Here is a 25159-nt window from a genome sequence, read left to right as displayed (position 1 = left end):
ATCTACTCCTGCAGTGACTTGAGGTACCGGCGTAGGTTGGTTCCCCTGAGTGACCTCACCATTCTCAGAGGTGAAGAGGAGGAGAGAGGGTACTGTGAGGAGGGGTGATGAAAAAAGATGTGAGGGGGGGCAGAACATAAAGTAAAAAAATAAATTAACTACTGCAAAAAAAAAAAAAAACAGAAGTTTAGAAGCACAAAAGAAAGCACAGCAAAAGCAGAAAAACGATCTGCCTGTCAGTTTCCCACATGCTCAGCAACCCTTGACATCATCATCATCACCTCATGACACATTTAGCACTTTAGCATTGATATTTTGTGAGTATGTGTGGGGAGCTGACAGAAGGCAGCTATCATCCTTGCAGCCATCTTGAGCCATATACCCTGACAAGAGACTTGTTTTCACCAGCTTACAACAGCTGAGCACACTCTGATAACATCTTGTTTTATATATCCAGGATTTTCGCTTGGGCGTGTGTGACTTAAAGGAATGACTTGTATTTTTGGTTGTGAGCCTAGCCTTTAGCGGCTTAGCCATCTCTCCAGCCCATGGTCTGTCTTTCTAGGGAAAAGTAGTGGTTTTGTTGGAACAGGGAGGATTAGCTAGGACTTATTGCATAGCCATAACCTATTGGTAGAAATCTGTATAATTATTATCAAGATTAGGTTATAATTTCTTAAATAGTACAAAATTTACTTTGATTTCAAATTTAAGTTTTTCATTGGTACGAGCTTCTTATTGATATAAAAGTGAGATGAATATTGATACTCTCATGGGCATTGTGCCTGTATAACACATTTAGGAATACGAGGTTTAGACCCAGTCCTTCTTTAACTTTTTTAACTGATTTGGGACGGTTAACCTATGAGTTAAGGGACTATAGCAAATTCATGGCTTTGAGTTTATTGTTAGGAGGTTTCCCATATTTTATTTAGAAATAGCTGAGAGGAGTGAACAGACAACAGTCCAGGCTACCTTACATGGATAGTTGGTTTTCAAAACATCAGAAGTCCATAGAATTGATGCTACAAATATTTATATATTAACGTCCATTCTGATTAGAGACCTGTCTGCTCCTGACAGCTTCCTGTTGTGGATTCTAAGAAGAAATTGAGCATCCTTGGAGTTACTCCAGTTGTGTGGTGACAGCCACTAGGCAAGAATTGCCTCTTTCCATCTACAGACAAATTACTGTCCAGAAAAGGACACACATGCAGAATAGTCGACTGATTATATCTGCCTAGACAGAGTAATCAGCCCTTAATAATCCTGCATCACTAAGGTCTGTCAGATGACTCTGGGCCAGAAGGCTGAAGATTTGATGCTCCAACGTTCGGTAGCATAGGGGCTTTCCAGGTGTTCAGCGTTCTCTATAAATTGGCTAAGTTTTAGAAGCTACGTTTAGTGCTTCCCATAACTTCAGTTAACTCAGTCATTCTGGATTTCTGACGGGGTTGAAGACCTATAGTCTCATAGCCAATCCTGGCTATTTACTTTGAGAGAAAAGATCTGAGTAGATGGTTTCCAACTGACATTCATTCTAAAGCCAAAAATAAGCCAGGATCAAAAGTAAGGGTTTTAGTTAGAAGAGATGACAGAGGTTCTGGTTAGTCAACAAAATGATGGACTGGGTATTAGGACTATCTTGTACCTCACTGGTACAATTAGGAATAAGTATGTTCTAGTTGTATTTTGAAAGAAAAGTTTTACTTTAACAGGTAGAGTGATATGTAGGAGGAGCTAAGTGGGAAGGAGTACTGAGAGGAAGATATGGAGTAAGGAGAGAAGATGAAGAAGAGGAGAAGCTAGGTGATGAGAGAGAGAAAGAGAGAGGGGGCATGGAGGCAGATGTTCACATGTCTCCACCAGTCAAAGATAGTTTTTATATCTAGGTTGGGTATTGGGTTATGCTTCTGATTGAGCATTACCAAACTTATAAATCCTTTGATTAACATTTTTTAAAAGTTGTATAAAAGCAAAAAGGAAAGGGGGCCATGGGACAGAAGTTTTCTAGGGAGGGGAAATGGGGAAAGGGGATGGCATCTTAAATGTAAATAAAATATAAAATAAAAAAGATAAATGCACGTTACTTGTGCAAAAAAAAGGCATGACTTAAAGGCGTGACTTTAGAAGTCAGACTTATAAAAGGTGAGAGGCAGACAGAAGAGGGTACTGAAAAACTTGGAACTTGGAGGCACTAGGGACTAGGAACTCGATTCTTGAGACTTGGACTGAGAACAGGGGACTTGGAAAGAGAGAAGAAGAAAGACTTGAGAATAAATGGGACTGAATCACACTTTATCTGGTCTCCATTCTTTGAGTCCACGTTCACTCATTCTCTTGCTGAACCCTGCCTGCGGACCGGAGCAGCAGTGAAGGCTCTGATAATTTAGCCCCCAAAGCTTGGGGAAGTGTGGGTCCCAACATTTGGCAGAGTGGTCCCCGAAAGGTATGCACGTGAGGGGTATGCTTTGATTACCAAGCAGAGGTCAGAGAATAAATAAGGAATGTCACTTCCCTCCTTCTACCATGTGGGTTCGGGTATCACATTCAAGATGTCATGCATACTGGCGAGCATGTTTACCCATTGAGACATCTTCCAAGCTCTCCTTAACAAACTTTAATGGTGAGAACTTTTAGCAATACACTTGGAGAGAATAGCCAGTAACCATCTGTATGTCCACTCTGAACATCTATATGTCCACTCTAATTTGTGTTTTCTCCTAAGTATCTCACTTGAATCTTGATCAGCCTTTTAAAATACCTTTTGATCCACAAAGAAACTGTGAATCAAAATCATACACTTGGTTCTGGTGACTACCCTGAGGATGGACAACTTCTCTGGAACACCTCACACTGCCTATTGTGTTGTGCCTGGTGGCCTTGCCTTAGGCAGGCAGGGTTGTTCTTCTCCGGTTTCAGCAAGATGATGTAGCACTTGGGGATGAAGATGCCACCCAGAAGTCCAGCAGTGGAGGCCAGGATGGAGAAGATCTCTACAGCCACAGTGGACTTCCCTCGGGCACTGTGGTACAGGGGCAGGAAGGCCGTCCAGACACTGCAGAAGAGCAGCATGCTGAAGGTGAGGAACTTGGTCTCATTGAAGACATCTGGAAGGCCCCTGGCCAGAAACGCCACAGAGAAGGTACCCCCCGCCAGGAAACCCAAGTAGCCCAGCACACAGAAGAAGGTGGCACCAGAACCCTCCTGGCACTGGATGACAATGTGCCGGGGCTCTGAGACCATATCCCTGTCTGGGAATGGTGGGGAGGTGGCCAACCACACCCCACAAAGAACAACCTGTATGAAGGAAGCAATGAGGACCACCAAGGCCGAAGCACCAGGGCTCAGGCATACCTGGATCCTGCTCCCAGGCCTGGTAACTCTGAAGGCCAGGACTACTGTGAGAGTCTTGGCCAGAACAGAGGAGACAGCCACTGTGAACACCACAGCAAAGGTGGTCTGACGGAGGAGGCAGGTGGTGACTGTGGGTCTCCCAAGGAAGAGCAAGGCACACAGGGCACACAGGGAAAGAGAGATCAGGAGGAAGTAGCTGAGAGTTCTGTTGTTGGCCTTGACCACAGGTGTATCCTGGTGCTTCAGAAACACTCCAAGAACCAGGACAGCCAGACCAGCCAGCAACAGTGCCACCAAAGCCAATATGAATCCCAATGGTTCCTCAAAGGCCAGGAAGATCTCTGTCCTGGGCAGGCAATGGTCTCTGGTGTGGCTCGAGTACTGCTCCTTGGGACACAGAAGACATCTCTTCATGTCTATGGGAGACACAATGACACCATTTCTGTAACACTATAGGAACTACACTAGCTCTGAAGGAAGGTATCCCAAACATTAACTTCTCATGTAGCCTCTCCATCAAGTAATATATTTATAAATTATTCTTGGTGACCAGGGCTGGAATGGATAATACTAGAGGTAAAGCCACAAAGAAAAATGCACACTCTATATCTATGTGGGAGGGGTTATTTCTGTCTTGAATTAGTGTCTCCTGTAACTCAGGCTGGCCTTGTAGTAGCTGAGTATTAGATTACCTAGAACTCCTCAACTTCCTTCCTCACCCTCTTGAGTGCTGTGATTATAACACTGCAGAACTATACCTAATTTATGAGTCTATGTGTGGCCATGTTTGTGTATACATGTATGTATGTTGGGTGCACATGCATGTGGAGATCAGAAATTATCATCAGATATTGTTTCTCAATCATTTCCCACACCTTATCTTTCTAATACAATTTATTCATATTTATATATAGTTTATATATTTATACATTTTGGTATGTATATGATGTGTGTGGACTCAAACATGCCTTGGTGTGCACTTAGAGGTCAGGACTTTGGTCCTCTCCTTCCACCATGTGGGTCTCAGGATCTGATCTCAGGTTGTGAAGGCTGACAGTGAGTGTTCAACCCCATTTTCCTAGTCTCAACAACTTATTCTTTTTAAGGATTATTTACTTTATTTTACTTGTTGAGTGTTTTGTCCATACATATACATGACTATGATGTGAATGTGTGGTATATACGACAGTCAGAAGATGGCATCGGATCCCCTGAAACTGGAGTTACACATGGTTGTGAGTTAGGAGGCACCATGTGGGTGCTGCTAACTGCTGACCCATCTTTCTAGACCCTGTCCACCTTGGTTGTTGAGACAGGATCTCTACTGAGCCTAGAAATCACTGAGTTGACTACACTGACCAGCCAGAATTTACTTCAATTATGTGACCTTTTTAGTGATTGGAATTTCTGCAATAGTAAAAGGTTGTATTAACAAGTGTTTTAGACAGATTTGTGCCCAGAATATTGATTTGTTAAAGTCCTGTCCATCAGTATCTCAAAATGGAACTGTATTTCACAGTAAGTAAGCTAAACATGACATAATAAGCAGACATTCATCTATTCTAATTCTCTATGGCTTCCTACTTCCCAGCCCATTGTGAATCCTCCTGGTTCTTCTCTTCTTCCTCTCACACTCTGCAATTGCTTGGCAATGCCTGATGGATATCTGAAGTTCCAGCCTATTCTCTTCTGCCCAGCTATAGGCTGAATCAGAGGTAATGGAATAGGATTTTTACACATCATTGAGAAAGAGATGATTGACAATGTCAGTGTCTAGACTTCAACCAGATCACTGGTTACAGCAGTCAGCACCTGAGGACACAGTGCACAGAACAATCCCCAACATTTTCCATCAAGACACACATGAAAAAGAAATTGCCATGTCAAGACCTAGATGGCAGGTGATGGAACATGGGGCTGGGAAGTGGGCAAGGCCAGCATTCTCAGGTTAGAATAGCTCAGAATCTGCCCAGTTATAGTGACTGAAGCCTTTAATGCATGTGTCTCTGAATCATTATTCGAAGCAAGGGCTGGAATAGAAACACATTTATTCTTACAGTGTTTACTAAGGGAAAATTCATACAGTTATACAATCTCAATAAAGCGCTTATCAAGGCACAATTATAAAGGAAGCATTCTCAATGGTGTTCCTACCTAAGTCCACAGGAAAGCAGAAACTGGTACACCTCAGTAGATGGGTGAGGTGGTATGGATGAAAATGGTACCCATAGGCTCATATATTTGAGCATCTGGTTCCTACATGCTGGGCAGTTAGAGATTGGGAGCAGCTATAGCCTTGTTGGAGGAGGTGTGTCATGAGATATGGCCTTTGAGAGTTCAAAATTCTATACCAGGTCCACTCTCCACATTAATAACTGCATGCTGCCTGTGGATCAGAACTTAAGCTCTCAGATACTGGTGTAACACCATGCCTGATTGCCTCCTGCCACATGGCCTGACATTATAGCCATGGACTCAGCCTGTGAAAAATCTGTTTCAAAAGTTTCTTTTAGAAATTGCCTAGGTCATGATGTTTCTTTAAAACTTTAGAACAGTTACTAAGATATTGGAAAAATGCAGGATGCTCACAATGCCCTTTGGGTCCCTCAAACTCCAGATCCATATGTTCTCACCTCTTTGGTCTGCAAATTGTCCCTCGGGGCATGGACTGCAATCAAAACAGCAGTGTGGGGCTCCCAGTCGGGGCACTTGGCTGAACCCTGGAGGGCAGCTTTCACTGCAGATAGAGGTGGGCACCTAATAACAAGGAGCATAGTGTCACCAGTGACTCTCTAGGGATACAGATGCTTGACCTCAGCCTGAGAAGCAGAACAGAACAGTTTCCTCTCATTCAACTAGATGAGAGGCCTTTCAAAAAACATTTCTGTCCCAAGTGATGCCAAACTGTAGAGGTACTGTTGTACGTAATGTATATTGTACATATAGTTTCTTTAGGTAATGGCTTCAAAACTATAGGAAACAGTATGAGGGGTTGGCTTCTGATCTCTCTGAAGCTCATGTTAACAATTAAAGGTAAAGGGCTATAGAGATTACTTAGCTGTCAAGAGTACTTGCTGCTCACTCACAGAAGCAGGATTCAATTCCCAGCACCCACAGAGCACCTCACAGTATAACTCTAGTTCCAGAGGATCCAACTCACTCTTCTGGATTCTGTAGGCAACAGATGCACACATAATACAGAAATATGCATACAGGCAAAATACCCATGCATGCATAATAAACAAGGAAAACAATTATAATATGGTCAGACATACAGAAGCACTGCCATGCCATTCTGTAAAGTCAGGCTGCTTGTCTCAGTTACTCAGAAAACCATCATTTTTAATGTTTCCTTATTTATTCTTTTTTTCTTTCTTCTGGAAACAGCCCATAGCTTGGCCATGCTTCCCTTCTTGCTCTTGGCTTTCTCTCTTTCTCTGATGCTCCCTGCAGCTTTGTGGGTGCTTGCTGGGCTCCATGCCTAACTCAGAAGACATGGCTGTCTTTCTTCCTCTTCCCCATCTCCCTCTCTGTGAAGATGTTAAGATTTAAAGTTTGACTGTCCTGTGTTTTTCATGTAAAGTCTAATAATAAAGTGGCCTCATACTTCTAAAAGATAAAAATTGTAGATACTGACTCTATGAACACACACACACACACACACTTTCAGAGTACACTCAGTGCTCCTCCTATTTTCATGGGACTTGCAAGAGCTGACTTGGTTTCTCTTAACACAGCTCTACCTCCATGCAAGGATCATCAAGACAGAAGGGTGGGATGCTGAGGTATCTGTCACAACAGAAGGCAGCAGAAATCCCAACCAGATCAACCCCTTTGAAAAGTATTTTAAATGAATCCTCTGAACACTTAGCGTGTGTTCTTTATGTTTGACAGATCCAAGAATGGGAACCTCATTCTCATGTGGAAACTTTAAGCCCACCATTGACAGGAGATGTCACCAAGACAAAGTATACAAAGTTATAGAAGACAGGACTCTTTGTCGACTGGCAGAGAACAGGGATCTGAGGCATTTCTAGGCATCAGACTACACACAGAGACATGCTTATCTCTAACCAGCTGATCATTTTGTTAATAAATGTTAGTGTCTGAACCTCAGATGTTTCCTAAAGTCTTCTGTGTTGGACCATTGGTACCAGATGGTGTGTTTTTGAAGAATGATGGATCTTGATGCATCTGACCTAATCAATGGATGGATCAGTTCCTCAGTGGACTCCTAATTTCATGAATTATTTTGTAGACCAGGCCTTGTATGTATTTTGGGGTCCAGCTGTGGTTTCACATCCTCCAGTTCCTAAACACCACCACACATCAGGCTGGAAGGATGAGGCAGAGTCTGGAGTGGGTGGGTATAACATTAACTTTTAAATTTTATATTTAATGATGGTTTTTAAATATTTTACCCTTTTAGTCCATTACCCACCAGGGGGAGTGGAAAAGAAAGGATATGGAGGAAGTTGAACTATTTAGAAATGGGGGGGTTGTAATTTTCATCTGTGTTGTTTGGAAATCATCAGTTTACTTATAAAGGTCAGTAGTCACAGCTCGATCCATTCATAAACATTTTATGGATATATCAGTAGTCTAGTTTAGTAGAGTCAAGATAGAAAACACAAATCAGCAGTAGTAACACTATCTAGCAGAGTTATCCAGGCCTCAGCCTCAGCATGAGTCAGTAGTAGGGACCCAGAGGAATTCCAGGAGAAGTTCTCAGCTCCGTCTCTCTCAATGCAGTGAAGATCAGTGAAGACTCAAGACCAACAAGCGTTATATATTTATATAGCCAGCTTTATATGTCAGCCTCCAGCACTGTCCATCGATTTTTATATGCCCTCTGAATATCACATGTCTTCCATTGGTCTTGTCTTAGCACATATTTTGTCTTAGCATGTGCATTTGTGTCAATTGACATCATTCTGTCAATCAGCTCAAGTCTAAAGAAGCAGGAAGAAACTGCAACACACCACCAGAAGTTTTTTGGTGCATTTTTCCCTATGAAGTCTCAACATATGGAGCTCAACTATATAGTGTAATGTGAAACAATACATGTGTGTCATTAGCCGAGAATCCTTTATCATGTGTCCTTTCATGTGTTTGTTTTATCAAAACATTTTTACTCTTCTATTTTAGCTAAACATTCCTTTCTAAGTCTGTCTTAGTCTTTAACTTGTATCCACTCAGGAAACATTCTTTTATATATTTTTCCCAACAAAACACATATTAACACAACTGACTTTCAAAAAACCCTTAAGTTTCTACTTCAGGTAGGTCTGCAGGATCCTGTTTCAGCTATATGGGGGGTGGAGGGGTTGAATCTCTGAGGATCTTAGTATTACAGCTCGTATAGACAAAGGCCTTCTTCGACTGTCTTCAATGAAACAGCTCTCTTAGACAATCTTAGTTCATGCACATATTTTTATTGTGGGGACTTTATTCAGGATGAACCAGATTATATATAGAGAGAGACTTTGGAGAGTAGGGATGAGCTGCAGGATAAATGAAAACTATTGCCTAGAGTTTAAAGTTCTATGGATAGCACATTTGTATTGAGAGGCATTCCAGGAATCCCAAGGACTTGCTACATGGTTTTTTATCAGGGAGAGAAGGAAGTTTGTACGTCTGCCAAGGACTACTTAACCTTCCCCAGGTAGAGGATGTTGAAAGTCAGGCTCTCCAGACAACATCAGAGAAGGAGAAGCCCTGCTAGTAAAGGAAGTCCTCCATTTTGTGCCAAGCTCAGAGGAGCTATCCAGTCATGGTAGACTGCAACATTAATTAGAAGGGCTTCTCACAGAAGGAGGAAATAGGACATGGAACCTAATTGGAGGAAGTGTGACTCAGGGGCGATGCATTGGTAAGGTTTAATGTGTTAATCTATTTAATTTCTCTATAGTGCCACCTCACACTAACTGGGCCTCGTGAATTGGAAACCTCTTCTACCACACATGCCTGCTGCCAAGACATATTGCCTCAACCACACACACCAAAAGCAATGGGTCCATCTGGACTTGGACCTCTCACACCATGAGTCAATAAAAGCCTTTTCTTGCTTTACACTGTTTCTCGGGTATTTGTCATAGATGGGTAAATTTATCACAGCAAGTAACCCAAGAGTGTCTGCTGAATCTACTTCCTAGGTGGCCTGTGGAAAGGTATTGGCTTAGTGAGTCAATATCTTCTTCACAGAGCAGGCCCTGAACACAGACGATGATAAAACCCTCAAAAAAAGGAAGAAAAGAAAAAAGCAGATACAGATACTGATTCTATTTTGGGAGTCTAGTATGTTTTTTCTTTCATTTTCACATGTGTATGGTGGAAATATGTGTATGTGCTTTGGCAGCTACATGGGATTATGTGAATATATGTACATAGGGCAGTGGAGGCCCTAGGTTAATGTTCTCCATTAACCTAGATATTGTTAATCACTCTCCATTGATTTTTCCACTATGCACATTGAGGCTCAAAGTAAAACCCATAGATAACTGTTATGGGGAGTTCTACTAGTTAGCTTGTTTGGGGCATCTCCTTGTCTCCACTTTCAAACAATGAAATTACAGGCAGGCCACATCACCCAGTTAGCATGTACAAGATTACTGGAGATCCAAGGTCTGGACTTTGTACTTGCATACCAAGCCACTGAGACATCTCTCCAATCTCACCTCTGATTTATATATTTTTCTGGATCAATCAGTATCATTCAGAGGAAAAAGGATAATCTGTTCAAATGTACTGGCCTAATCCAGAACAACATCGACTTCATGTACAAGTAGACATGAGGAACCTTGGACTTGGAATTTCCCTGAGACTTTGAAACACTAGGACAAGAGTTATCTCTGCATTCAGGACACTCACTTGGAGATCCTCCTTCAACTGGACCATCATTCTGTTCCCCAAAGATACTTGAGGGTCTATCATGCCTACATGGACCAAATGGAATACACCTGTGGGGGTCTTCTGCCCTTGGAAAATATCAAATTGTGTCACCAAATCTCCATTGGCATCAAACATGATCTTATTTCCATCAGGAGTCTTGAAGTGCACCTTTCTGAGGGCATGAAGCAGCTGGGGAATGAAGGGACATATTGAACATTGGACGGGGTCTGTCCAAGGACGACGGCAAATAGCCTCAGCAGTAACACAGACACTTCAACCAAAAAGTGTTCCCATTAGGCATATGACAGCTCAAGGACAAGTGATATTTTCAGGGACTCGCAAGAAATGTTCTAATTTTACTAAATTAATAATAATAATTATAGTCCATTTCTTATTTAAACATATTGCACTGTGTGTATGTGTGTGTAAGACAGAGGGAGAGAGAGAGAGAGAGAGAATCTCATACACAACACACATTGGAAATTTTAAAGATTAACTCTTAGAAATGTCGTCTTCTTCTTAACTGTGGGACACAGGAATTGAACTTATGCTTGAGGCCAAGTGCCTTTACCCACTGAGCCATCTCACCAACCTTAAAATTGAACCCAAAATGTCACAATGTGGTGCTGGCTCCAGGGTCTCCTTTGGCATGATTGTCTCAAACTTCCCATCAGACTCTCCAGACTCCAAACCCTAGCAAGGCTGCCACAGACTGGCCCCAGCCCAGCTAGGCCTCCCAATCACTCTGACAAGTCTGTCCCACTCCTTCAGTGCCACACATGTGGTTCATCTTATTTGTCTCCGTTCTAGCGTGTTGGCACATGCTGTCCCTACCATCTGTAATCCTATCACTTCTTCCCATAGTGAGATTTCTTATCTTTGGTTCAGACCTCAGGTATTTCCTGACAGACAGGATTCTCAGGCCCCACTTGGCCCTTCTCTTGCTTATCCCTCCTTCATTTACTTTACATCTTCATCCTAGATTACACACAGTTATCACCACACTCATATATGGTATTTTGTGATAGTATCCTGCTGTGTAGTCCAGGTTGGCCGGGAAGTCTCAATCTCCTTTGTATTAAGATGACAGGCATGAATCATCAAGCCTGGTCTCCTGTAATTTTTAATCTGTTCATCTCAGCCAAAAAGCCAACAGCTATCACTGTTCTTCTGGTTCAAAAGTATATTCATCAAGCATACAATATAGACTCAGATAATCTCACTGAAGGTTATGAAAAACATATAACCCCTTCTTAGCACCAGCCTCAGTTTACCTATCAGTGAGCAATGTGTCTTCCAAGGGTTATCTTGAAGATTTGGGATGATAGATAGATAGATAGATAGATAGATAGATAGATAGTAGAAAATGACATATGTGTGTGTGTGTGTGTGTGTGTGTGTGTGTGTGTGTGTAGTGTATAAATAGAAAATGAGGTAAGAACATGGGAGTTGACTTAGTCATTAAAGTTCTTGCCACACAAGCTTCAGGATAGAACTTCAAATACCCAGAACCCTCCTAAATGTCAAGTGCATGTGGCAGTCCCTCTGTAACTACAGCTTCAGAGGGTGAAGACAGGTGATGCCTAGAACATGCAGATTAGCAGGACTAGCCAAATGAACACGGTCTGGGTTCATTTGAACCCAGTGAGAGACCATGCCCCAAAGAATAAGGAAGAAGAGTAATTGAAGGGCAATTTCTCACATCATCCTCAGACCTTCCCACATGTATGTACACACCTATGCATACCCTCCACATGGGCCTGCTTGCCTACACACATATATGCATATATATATATATATATATATATATATATATATAATTTGATATCTCTTTAAATTCTGACTTTCAGCATGCCTGTACTAAAAATATCTAAGCTCAAATTTGGGACAGTAAAAACTTTACTATTATATAAAAATTAAATTGTTCTAGGCATCTTGTACTAGTACAGGACTGGATTCATTCACATAGACAGCATGGACTCCTCCAATGCAGCTTCCATGATGTCTCTCATTTGTAAAGATGGGACTTCCTTGCTGAAGCACACCAAGTCTGCAACACTTCCATAGCTTAGTAAAAAGCATTATGTCCATTCCCCAACCATCCCTGAACCATCCACGCCACACATGTCTCTCTTACCTGCCAGGGCTGGAAGTCCTGGGAGTCTGTTCCTTTCCCATCCTGGTGCTCACAAGTTAGCATATCATGCAGGGCATGGGCGATGCTGTAGACAGCTGTGTAAGCAGCATCAATATTGCTCACTTCTGAGAAAGGATGCTGTTTATTTTTCAAACTCTCATTCCCTGAGCAGAACTGGACACCCTCTGTCACTGTGCTGTTCTGGCTGGGCCATGTACAATCAAAGGTGAACTCCCAGAACTTCTTTATAAACATGTCTTCTGGGGTCTGGCTGGGGCGCAGGTGAGCAAGGAACTCAGGGAAGCCAATTGCCCTGCTGCTGTGATACAGAAGGCCAAATGTGCCTTGCAACACCTGGGAAATGCCTGGAATGGTCAGAGCAAGTGCCATGTGCAGAGTGTCCTTGCTGACCCACACCTGGCCTGAGACAGGGACAGCCAGCAAACCATACAAGATGAGCTGAAAATTGGAATTGCTTAAGAAAACCAGAACAACTCTGGCTGTACATTTCTGCATTTTCTGGACAGTCTCTTCAATCTTTCCCAAAGACCTCTGGGAAGGGACATGGAGGTGAAACTCAATGCACACACCATCTAGACTCAGCTGCTGAGTGGCCAGAGAGCTGGCCTGCTGCCCAAAGTCATCATCTTGGGCCAGAATGATCACCCAGGACCACTGAAAATGAATTATCAGCTGGGTAACTGCATGGGAGGATGTGAGGTCACTAGTCAGGGTCCGAATGAAGGATGGAAACTGGATCTTGTCACTCAGGCTGGGTAGTGAAGATGCGTAACTGACCTGTCAAGGGAGAGCCAGGCAATAAGAGAGTAGATGAGATTCAGGACTCAGGTTTGAATGTGAGAAGGATGGGGCTAGAGAGGAGGCTCAGCAGCACAAGCCCTTGCTCATCTTGTAGAGAACCCAAGTCCTATTTCAGGTTCCCACATCTGGTGGCTCACAACTGCCTGTAACTCCAACTCCAGGAAATCTGACTCCTGTTTCTGCCTTCCTCCTCTGCCTGTTGTATAGATATGCAAACACATACACATAGATTACTGTTAAAATCTAAATCATAAAGATTTTCCTGAAAGGACTTGAGCATCATGCTCTGGCAATCATGCTGATTCTAAGCAGCTGTGGGCCCTTCATTAACGCATCATCGAAGAGAGCTCTGTGGCTTCTGGATGGAAGCCCAGAATCATATCTTTACTGGTTTACATCTCCCCCTCTGTCCTTCCCACTGCCCACTCCTATATTTGTTTCCTGCTGCTCAGCTAGGCTCGGTGTGACTCTACTGTTTACACACAGCTGTTAGGATGTTCCTTTTGAAAATTCATGTGGAGGTGGGCTTGGAGGTGGGTTGGAAAGGTATGTGTCCATCTGTCTGTCTGTCTATCCATCTGCCTGTCTGGAATAATGCATGTGGAGAGAAGACAAACTGTGGGGGCTGGTTTTCTTCTTCCACCTTGTGGGTTCCAGAGGCTCGAACTCAGATCATCAGGCTTTGCAGCAAGCACTTTACCCAATGAGCCATCTTGCTGTCCCTGGCAAAAAAAAAAAAAAATGAATTATGAGCTCTTATCAGGCCACCATTGTGTGCCTTTCCAGATTTGAGAGGAAATGGGAGTCTGATTTCTCAATTTATTGAGAAAGAGATTGCACCATGATCTCAAAAGAGATAGTTCTTGGAAGTGTAACATGTGGGATTATGTGTTGTGGTTTGGTTTGGTTTGGTTTGGTTTGGTTTGGTTTGGTTTGGTTTGGTTTGGTTTGGTTTGGTTTGGTTTAATTTGGTTTTGAAAGGCAAAGAATAGAGCTGGTCAGCCTCAGGGTATGAGTGAAAATTCTACCACTACAAGATGTGTGAACATTATATTGTCTTAACACAAAGCATCTGGTTGGACCTAGCATCTGGTTGGACCTACCATCTGGTTGGACCTACCATCTGGTTGCCTCACGTGTAGGAATTAAGCTCAACAGAATGGAACCAGGTGGGCTTGCCAGGCTGTGCAACAAAACAGAAGATAATCATTTATGTTTGGATTACAGACAAGCAATGATCATTGTTATGTACAAGTATGTCCCATGAAACACACATTACTAACTGGAAACAAATATATTTTAATAGAAATAGTGGGACAAACTTAGAGCAAAAACAATTCATTGTTTCTCAGAAGCTCAAATTTTTATGATTATCAATATATTGCTGTTTTGCCTGTATGTATGATTGTGCACCACATGTGTGTATGCTGCCCTTGGAGACAGAAGAGGGAGTCACATTGCTAGAAATGAAGTTACGATTGGTTGTGAGCCACTTGCAGCCAGTGCTCTTCACCTCTGAGCCATCTCTCCTAACCCTGAAATTAAATTTAACTGAACCTTATCATGCAGCCATACAAGTTGAAAAATAAGACATTCTTTTAAAATGCTCAATTTATCAAGTTTCTGTGTCTGGTATCTCACAGCACTCAAGAATCTGAGGAAAGACCATCAAGAGTTAATGAGAAGCCTGAGCTATACAGAGAGATGTGTACACACACACACACACAGAGAGAGAGAGAGAGAGAGAGAGAGAGAGAGAGAGAGAGAGAGAGAGAGAGAGAGAGAGAAACACAGCAGAAAAACAGAAACTGTTTTAGCTTTGGGTATGTTATTATGTATAGAGGAGAAAATAAAAATAAAGTTTCTAGTCATTTAAATATCCATAGATTCAAGAGGATGCAAATTCCATGATGGCTACAATTACTTATTGCAAAATCATGAGAATAGGAGCTCAGAACCCAGTACTCATGTAACATGTTGGGCATCCCTTTCATGAGGAAACCTCAGCTCTGAGAGAGGCACACACAAGAGGCTGTATAAAACTTCACCTTTCAGCTTAGCCAAGAAAACTTGGACTGTAGCTTCAGGAAGAGATCTTGACTAAAGAAATAGGTGGAAAGTGAAGATGAAAGCCACCAGATACCTCTTCAGGCCTCCACAGATATGCAAAAGATCATGCACATACATGATCATGCATGTACACATACAAATAGAAACACGCACACACTACCTCACACTTTCTGTCTCTAATATTAATGATGATAAAAATAATTAATTAAATCATTAATTAATGTTTTGATTGATTCCATGTTGGAGAGATGGGTATATGATTAACACTATTTACTGCTCTTTTAAAGGACATGAGATAAATTCCCAGCAACCTCATGACGACTAAAAACTATACATAACTAAAGTTCAAGGGAATCTAAGGCCCTCTTATGATTTCTATGGGAGCCAGGTGATCATGTGGTACACATATATACACATAAAGGAAAAACACTAAATACACATGAAATAAAAAGAAGTAAATCTTTAAACATATTTTTAAATAGAAAAAAATGTTCTCAGTTGTCTCATTGATGCAGGGGGATGATAGCTCTCTCTCTCAACTATCTACTCATAGAAGAGAAAACCATGTGGGCATGGAGAATATTCTGGAAGCCTGACTCCTCAGTAGAGCTGCTCACTGTCATCACCATCGATATCACTATCATCACACTCACCACATTCACTCAAGAATAAGGCTTTGAGCCACTCACCTGGGGAAACTTGTACAGCCCCAGAAGTCTGGCCATGGAGACAGACAGAGATGACCGTGTGTCCCCAACCAAGGCAGCCTGAGGAGAGCCATGCTGGCATGTGTAGTTGGGGATGGGCTCCTCCCGTCCTGTGAGAAATCCCATTGTCTCATAGAGGGCTCCGTGCACTGAGTCCCCAGAGTTTCGAATGGAGAAGCCCAGTGTCAAATTGGGCAACAAGTGAGCACTCCTATTAATCTCCTCAATGGCAAAGACGAAACTCTGGGCCACTCGGTAGCTCCACATGGAGACACTGAGGGAAAGAGAAGCCCACATTAATCACTCATTATGGGACATAATGGAACAAGAATAAACACAATGACTCAAGTGATCTGAGTGAAAATGTACATCTCCACAAACACTTGTGTAGAAATGTGCACATGAGCACATTTCAGAAGAGTCAAAGGGAAGCCAGAAGGAATGCAGAAACAATAATCAAAGGGGAGAGTTTCAGAAGACAGTGGTGACATTTGAAGATCTATCACATGAGCTTGATTGGTGGCCCACTTGTTTAATCCCACCACTCAGGAAACAGAGGTAGGTAGAGGTAGGTTAAAAAACTAATAAAAAATTAAAACATACATACAACCAACACCAAAATTATTCAACAAGTCCCATGTATACATTTATTTACATATTTATTCACACGTATTTATGCAACAATAATAATAACTAAAAAATAAAAGGCCATGAATTTTGAAAATGAGGGTGCATACGGGAGGTGTTTAAGGAAGGAAAGAAGGATGTATATATGAGAGGATGTTTGAGATAGGATCCCTCTCTAAAACCTTGACTGATCTGGAACTAGGATATCCACCAACCTCAGCCTCTGGAGTGCTGGGATTAAAGACAAGTGCCACCATATCCAACTGATGTTGTTCCTTTTTATTTAAAGTTTCTTTAATGTATCTTGGTTATGTATTGAATAAAGAGTAGATTTGTTTTGTTTTGAGTCTGAGTCTCCATATCATTCAGTATGAATTCAAATTCAGTATATGGCCAAGAATGACCTTGAATTTCTTTTATGTGTATGTGTAGATGCATGCATGTATAAGCTAGAGGTCAACGTCTAGTATTTTCTTCAACCATGCTAAGAGTCTCTGTGTGTGTGTGTGTGTGTGTGTGTGTGTGTGTGTGTGTGTGTGTGTGTTTACACAAGTGCAGATGTACATATTCCCCTGTGTGGTGTAACAGTTGATGCAATATCAGAATATCTTTTTCAATTGCATCTCCACCTTTTAAAATCATCATCCTGTGTACATGTGTTTTTATTGACCCATACATGCTTCAACACATGGAGTTCAGGAAACAAGATCCTGAATCAGTTCTCTTCCTCCATCCTTATGTGGGTTCCAGGAGATCATTCAGGTCATGCATCAGGCTTGAATGCCAGGTACTTTTCCCCATGAGCCACCTCACTTCCCCTCTCCACTTTACTTTTTGTAATTAGTTACCTCACTGAACCTGGACTTCATCCATTCAGCTAGACTGCTGTCCAGCTTCTCCAATCTTTAGGAACCTGCCTGTCTCACTTTTCCTACCCACAGTTACAGATGCACAACATGATAGCCTTTCATGTGGCTACTACAAATTTAAACTCAGGTCTTGATGTTTACCTAACCGATACTTCGGCCACTCAGCCATTTCTGCAGCCCTTAAGACCTTACTCCTCATTCTCCAGTTTCTACCTCCCACATTAGACGTTAAATGTTTGCATCAGAAAAACATAAGTGTGCAAATGATGGATTTGTTGGTGAGTTTGATTAAGTAGAGAGTGGGGTCAGAAATTCAGGGTCATCTTTGAATAGCCAGTGATTTGGAAGCAACATGAGACTCTGAATTAAAATAACATGCAAAAGAAGTACAGTAGAGGGGAACCATGAGGGCTAGTGACTGATGAAGATCTATTCAATACACATTTATTCATTTAACAAACACAACTGCCTAGAAACTAATTAAAGAAGCAAAGATATGAAAGGATCACAAATCCACACCTGACCTATGGAGCTCATACATTTCAGCCAGTACATGAGCACCTAAGATATCAGTCTGAACTAAATAAGAAAGAAAGATGGAAAGAGGAGATGTAAAAGGAGAGCAACACAGCTACTGCATTTCACAGAGAAAGGACGTGGCCATGTAGCTGGGATTCTGAGAATCATTCTTATCCAAGGCTTCACACAACCTTGTAAAGCTGCTTCTGGCTTTCAGAGATCTCTATCGTTCATCCAGCACTTACCTTGAAGTCTGCAGCACAAGTGGTGGAGCAGTGAAATTAGAGAGAGTACCATCAGAGAAGTGAAAGATGGAGAAGCTGCCACCCACAATTACATCTCCAGGATGGTCAAAGTGGGGGCTCTGCCTTGGCAACAGCCAGGCTCTTGGTTCAGAAAGGACAGACCCAGAGAGACAGTCAAAGAGAATAGAAAGGAGAGTGCCCAGCCACATGCCTGATAGAGGCCAGACAGTCAATGACAGGACAGCCCCAAATGGGGAATTAGCTAACACTGAAGGAGTCTTTTATCTGGGAGGTTGCCTTTGATCAAGGGCCTGAGGCTAAGACCACACTGGGAACTCTAGACTTGCAGGCTGTGTGGAAACTATTGATCATGAGGTGGTGGAGGTGGATGGACACTAAATCCCAAAGCCATTAAAAGTTGTATCTCCTTCTCTTGAGGTTTTCTAGCGTCTCTTTAACCTAGGTCATAGCTCTGGGCATCATCTGCCAACAACAGGAAGAATGACAATGGACCTGACTGACTCTTGGGGAACATGCAGGACCAAGAGCAGCTGTGCCCAGGGTGCTCAGGGCAATGTTTTAGAGAAAAGCCACAGGTGGGTACAAGAAGGAAATATCACAGTAGCAGATGTAAAATATGCTTATCACATATTTCATATACTGCATTACCCCTACCCCTGTCATGTTTTTGTACTAGGTAAACCCACCAATCCATGTTCTCAGTGGTCTTTGCAGTTCCTTAAAGCTGTTTCAGAAAAGTTTTATCGTGCAGAATTTGGACCTACACAAAATAACTTCAGAAAACAACAACTGTCCATTTCATTGTGGAGTCATGACTAATCCTCCCTGGATACTGAGCCTTTTGTTTTTTATCTTTTGAAAACAAATCCCAAGGCTAGCAAGATGGTTCATCTGGAAAATTATTGATATACAAACTTGATGATGTGCATTTGATCCCAAAACTCATATATAGCTAGGAAAAGAGAAAAGACTCCGCAAAGGTGTCCTCTGATTCCACATGTAAGACATGGAGTGCTCATGTACAACACACACACACACACACACACACACACACACACATGCATCTACATACACAATAAGTAATTTTATGTGAATAAAAATGTACAAACATTGTTACTTCAAACGGTATGAATAATTTTCTAGCATAACAGTAATCCCAATCATTTGTAAAGTTAAAAATAGGGTCAAAAAGATGGCCCATCATCTTAACAAGCAAAGGCACCAGTTGCTAAGCCCAAGGATACCAGATAAATCCACAATTTCCCACTGAATGAAAGAGAGAATTCAGTTCTGCAAATTACCCTCTAACCTCCACATATATGCTGTTATACTTGCATATCCACAAAAATAGATGCAAACACAAAGGAGCACATAAAAACACATCAATCTATTTATCAATAAATGTAAAATTTAAGAAAATAAAATATATCAGTAATAACTCCAGTTCCCTGATATTTAAGACTATATTTATTTAACATTCATCATCAACCTCTGATGCTGAGCCCTCTGGACCAAGCCAAGCTGCTCTGAGCAACCTGTTATCCTAGAGGAACCTCCATTTTCCTGCCACCTCTCTGCCACCTTCATTGGACCTGAGACTACTGAACCATATATGTTCACTTCCATTCACCCACTTATCTTCCCAGCACCTGACCATATGGGGAAGGCCCAAGCTACCCTTAGGAGCCACCTAACCCAGTTGGACCTCCATACTCCTGACACTTCTCCACCCACTTTCATCAGACCTCCAGCTCCTGAATCATGCAGACCTGCAAGTTCAGAACCATACAGACCTAAAGATCTGGATCATATAGCCCAAGAATACCCATCAGAGTCCTGCCATTCCAGGACCATCTAAGTACACCCACACACCAATACCCACTACAACAAGAATATCCAGGGACCAAAACCATCCAGATGGCCAAAGGCCCTCGAAAGAACACAATCTACAGCAACCAAGGCAATATAACCCCAGGTATATCCTAAGACAACCAAAACACAAGAAAATGACCTGAAATTCAATCTTATAATGATGATACACTCCTTGGAAGAGGAAATTAATAACTCCCTTAAAGAAATATAGGAAAATACAATCAGACAGAGAGAGGTCTTTAAAGAAAAAACAAATTAATTACTTAAAGACATACAGGAAAATACAATTAAACAAGTAAAGGAAATAAAGTCGTGTAAAGTTGAAAGTGGAAACAGAAGCAATAAAAAATATAAAAACTCAGGGAATCGTGGGGATGGAAACCTAGGGAAGAGAGTAGGAACAACAAGTGTAACAGAATACCTGAGAGGAAGAGTCTCAGGAACAGAAGATACAATAAAAGACATTGATACATCAGTTAAAAATGTTAAATCTCAAAATTTCCTGACACCAAACATCCAGGGAAACCAGGGATACCATGAAAACACCTAACTTTGAATAATAGGAACAGAAGATTAGAGTCCCAGCTCCAAGTCCCAGAAAATATTCTTAACAAAATCATATTAGAAAACTTTTAGAACCTAAAAAACGAGATGCCTATAAACATGCAAGAAGCTTATAGAATCCAAATTAGACTGGACCAGAAAGGAAAATCCTCCAGCTATATGATAATAAAAACACAAAATCCACAGGAAAAAACAAAGAATATTAAAAGTGGCAGGGGAAAGGCCAGGTAACATACAAAGACAGACCTATCATAATTACACTTATGACTCCTTAACAGAGACTCGAAAAGCTAGAAGGGCCTGGACAGGTACCTTGCAATCTCTTAAAAAGCCACAGGTGCCAACCTAGTCTACTATACCCAGCAAAACTCTCAATCACCATAGAGGGAGAAAACATGGTATTTCAAGAAAAATCCAAACTCAAACAATATCTATACACAAATTCATCCCTATAAAAAATACTACCAGGAAAACCCCAACACAACACAACCCAAGAAGAATAACCACATCTGGAAAAAATTACATACTAGCAATAAGAAGAAAAGCACACACACACACACACACACACACACACACACACACCATGAACATCAAAATAACAGGAAATAACAATCACAGGTCATCAATATCTCTCAAAATCAATGGACTTAATTCCCCAATTAAAAGACACAGGTTAACAGAATAGATACAAAACAGGACCCATCATTCTGTTGCATACAAGAAACACATCTCAGCAATGAAAATAGACATTACGTCAGAGTAAAGGGCTGGATAAAAAGCATTCCAAGCAAACATATCCAAAAAGGAAGCTGGAGCTCTCTGCTATCTAATAAAATAGTCTTTCAACCAAAATTAATCAAAAGACACAGGGAAGGACATTTCATGCAAATCAAAGGAAAAAAATCTACCATGATGATATCTCAATCCTGAACATATGCCCCAAACATGTGGGCACCCAAATGTGAAAAAAACATTGTTAAAGTTTAAATCTTACATCAAACCCTACAAATTTATATTGGAAGACTTCAACATACACTTTCACCAACCTAAAGGTTATCCAGACAAAAAACAAACAGAGAAATAATGAAACTGACAGACATTATGAATCAAATGGACCTAACAGACATCTATAGAATATTTCACCCAAACACAAAAGAATATACCATCTTCTCAGCACATCAAGAATCCTTCTCCAAAACTGAACATACAGTCCGTCACAAAACAAGCCTCAACAGATACAAGAGAACTGAAACAACACCTTGTATCTTAGCAGACCATTGTGGATTAATGCTGGACTTCAACAAAAACAGAAACAACAGAAAGCCTACACATTCATGGAAATTGAACAACTCTCATTCCATGATCTCTGGGACAGGGAAGAAATAAGGAAATTAAAGACTTTCTAGAATTCAATGAAAATGAAGGCACAACATACACAAATTTATGGGACACAATGAAAGCAGTGCTAAGAAGAAATTCATAGTGCTAACTGCCTCCATAAAGAAATTAGAAAGATCTCATACCAGCAATTTCAAAGTATACCTGAAAGCACTAGGGGAAAAAAGGAGGAAGCACAACAAAGAGGAGTAGAAGGCAGGAAATAATCAAAATCAGAGCTAGAATTAATCAGCTAGAATCAAATAAATTAAGAGCTGGTTCTTTGAGGAAAATCAACAAACTCTTAGCCAAACTAACCAAAAGACAGAAAGACAGTATCCCAAGAAACAAAATCAAAATGAAAAGGGAGACAAAAAAACAACAGACACTAAAAAAATTCAAAGAATCATTAGTTCTTATTTCAAAGGGCTGCACTCCACAAAATTGGAAAATTTTAATGAAACTGATGACTTTATAGACAGATACTACTTACTAAACTTAAATCAAGATTGGTAAAGTATTTAAACAGCCATATAACACCTAAAAACCTAGAAGCAGTTATTAGAAGTTTCACAACAAAAACAAGAGCAGGGCCAAATGGTTTTAGTGCAGAAGTCTGGCAGACTTTCAAAGAAAAGCTAATACTAGTATTCCTCAAACTAGTCCACAAAATACAAGAGAAAAACACTGACAAACTCATTCAGTCACCCTGATACATAAACCACACAAAGACTCAACAAAGAAAGAGAATTTCAAACTAATTTCTCTTTGAGCATTAATGCAAAAATACTCAACAAAATACTCATGAACCGAATCCAGGAACAAATCAAAGACATCATCTATCAAGACCAAGTGGGCATCAGCCCAGAAATGCCAGGATGGATCAATATACAAAACTCTATCAATATAATCTACCATGTAAACAAACTGAACAAAAAGTCATATGTTATCCATTAGACACTGAGAAAACCTTTGATATAATCCAACATCCCTTCATGTTAAAGATACTAGAGAAATTAGGGATGACCTTTTCAAACAAATCAAAATATAATGAAAGTTCAAACTCTGTAAAATTTTGAGCATTGTTTTAATATTAGCTTTATTTGGACATAAATCATATAGGGTACAATTCATTTATTTACATTATAAAATTTTCCAGATGTGGAAGCAAACCTAAAATACCAGTACTCGGGAGGCTAAGTCAGTAACATTACTACAAGTTTGAAGCCAGTCTGAATATTATGGAAAGTTGCAAATAAGTAAAAAGAAATGAAAATTTGCTGGTCTTATTTATATTTATGTTGTCTTATAACTATTACTACATATATTTTATTTTTGACTAAGTATGGTTGGCAGCATGAGCCCAGGAGTGCATGTAAACACAGAGGCCAGAGCTGTTGGATCACTGGAGCTGGAATTGCAGGTGGATGTGAGCTACCTGATATGGGTCCTGGCAACAAAACTGGGGTCCCCTGAAGGAATAGCAGCTACTCTGAACCTCTAAGCCATCTCTCAGTTCCCACAGTCACGTTTAGAACTTCATCACCCCAGAAAGAAATATTGCATCCTTTAGACTTCACTCCTCCTCTCCAATCTCCCCTCCAGAAAACTAAAAACAACACTAGTCTAATGGGTGTCATTATGGGTTGGCTTCTTCAGGATAATAGATTGAGTGTTATATTAAAATATATTGTTTTGATTGACTTCCTTAACTCACTATAAAATTCTGAATGCTTAACTATATAATTAAACAATATACGAATTGTTATGTTTATTTCTTATTTGCAATAAAAAAGACCTAATTATTGAGCGAACCATACCAAACATTCATCAACTGATAAACATTTAGATTCCTTCAATATTTAGTATATAAATAATGCTTCACTGAAGATTCATTTACAGTCTTTACAGACATGATTTATAGTTCTAGGACATATATTTAAGAGTGAGATTGCTTGATCAAATAGTAAATCTGTGAAGGAAGTATAGTGAAAGGTTGAATTCCCAGTGCTGCTCCTCTCAAAGCAAAAAAAGACAGACTAACAATCTGCCTGTCAGTTTCTCACACACTCATTAACCCTTGACATCATCATCGTCACCTCATGACACTTTTCCCACCTTTGCTTTCCTGATACTTTGTGTATATGAATGTGACAGGTGTTCTATGGTTAGGAAACAGAGGTCAGAGAAAAAATTAGTGATGTCACTTCACTACATCCACCATGTCGGTCCTAGGTATCACACTCAAGTTGTCATGTTTACTGGCAAGCATTTTTATCTATTGAGCCATCTTCTAAGTTCCCCTATTCAAACACCTCTTTTAACAAATAACTATGAAGAAAAAAATCAGTGAAAATCTATGTATCACTGTAAACCTAACAGCCATTAGGGTTTTATCTTAAGTATGTCTCTTGAATATTGATCTGTCTTAATACTTTTTGATTCACAAAGAAACAGTGAGCCAAAATCATACATTTGGTTCTGGTGACTCCCCTGAGAACTGATACCTTCTCTGGAACATCTCACCCTGTTTTTCCTGCTGTGCATAGTACCCTTGCCTTAGCCAGGCAGGGGTGTTTTTCTCCGGTTTCAGCAAGATGATGTAGCACTTGTGGATAAAGATGCCACCCAGAAGTCCAGCAGTGGAGGCCAGGATGGAGAAGATCTCTACAGCCACAGTGGACTTCCCTCGGGCACTGTGGTACAGGGGCAGGAAGGCTGTCCAGACACTGCAGAAGAGCAGCATGCTGAAGGTGAGGAACTTGGTCTCATTGAAGACATCTGGAAGGCTCCTGGTCAGAAACGCCACAGAGAAGGTACCCCCCGCCAGGAAACCCAAGTAGCCCAGCACACAGAAGAAGGTGGCACCAGAACCCTCCTGGCACTGGATGACAATGTGCCGGGGCTCTGAGACCATATCCCTGTCTGGGAATGGTGGAGAGGTGGCCAACCACACCCCACAAAGAACAACCTGTATGAAGGAAGCAATGAGGACCACCAAGGCCGAAGCACCAGGGCTCAGGCATACCTGGATCCTGCTCCCAGGCCTGGTAACTCTGAAGGCCAGGACTACTGTGAGAG

The 25159-nt window shown here is 41.1% G+C and overlaps 1 protein-coding gene across 1 annotated transcript in view; it reads right to left on the bottom strand.

Moving 5' to 3' along the window:
• Nucleotides 1-1354: 1354 nt before the first annotated feature.
• LOC143440765 (vomeronasal type-2 receptor 26-like) overlaps nt 1355-25159 on the bottom strand; it is a 40676-nt gene continuing 16871 nt past the window's right edge. Inside the window, exons 3-7 of the mRNA XM_076927547.1 lie at nt 15967-16258; nt 12386-13183; nt 10198-10437; nt 5991-6114; nt 1355-3773 (exon numbers count right to left, since the gene is read on the bottom strand). Of these exons, the coding sequence (XP_076783662.1) occupies nt 2818-3773; nt 5991-6114; nt 10198-10437; nt 12386-13183; nt 15967-16258 (2410 nt within the window). The 3' untranslated portion in view covers nt 1355-2817. The remainder of the gene's footprint in view (nt 3774-5990; nt 6115-10197; nt 10438-12385; nt 13184-15966; nt 16259-25159) is intronic.

The sequence above is a fragment of the Arvicanthis niloticus genome, chromosome 30, assembly GCF_011762505.2.
Source record: "Arvicanthis niloticus isolate mArvNil1 chromosome 30, mArvNil1.pat.X, whole genome shotgun sequence".
NCBI classification, from domain to species: domain Eukaryota; kingdom Metazoa; phylum Chordata; class Mammalia; order Rodentia; family Muridae; genus Arvicanthis; species Arvicanthis niloticus.
The sequence above is the reverse complement of the archived record's forward strand: the minus strand, read 5'-3'. Positions and strand labels throughout refer to the sequence as shown.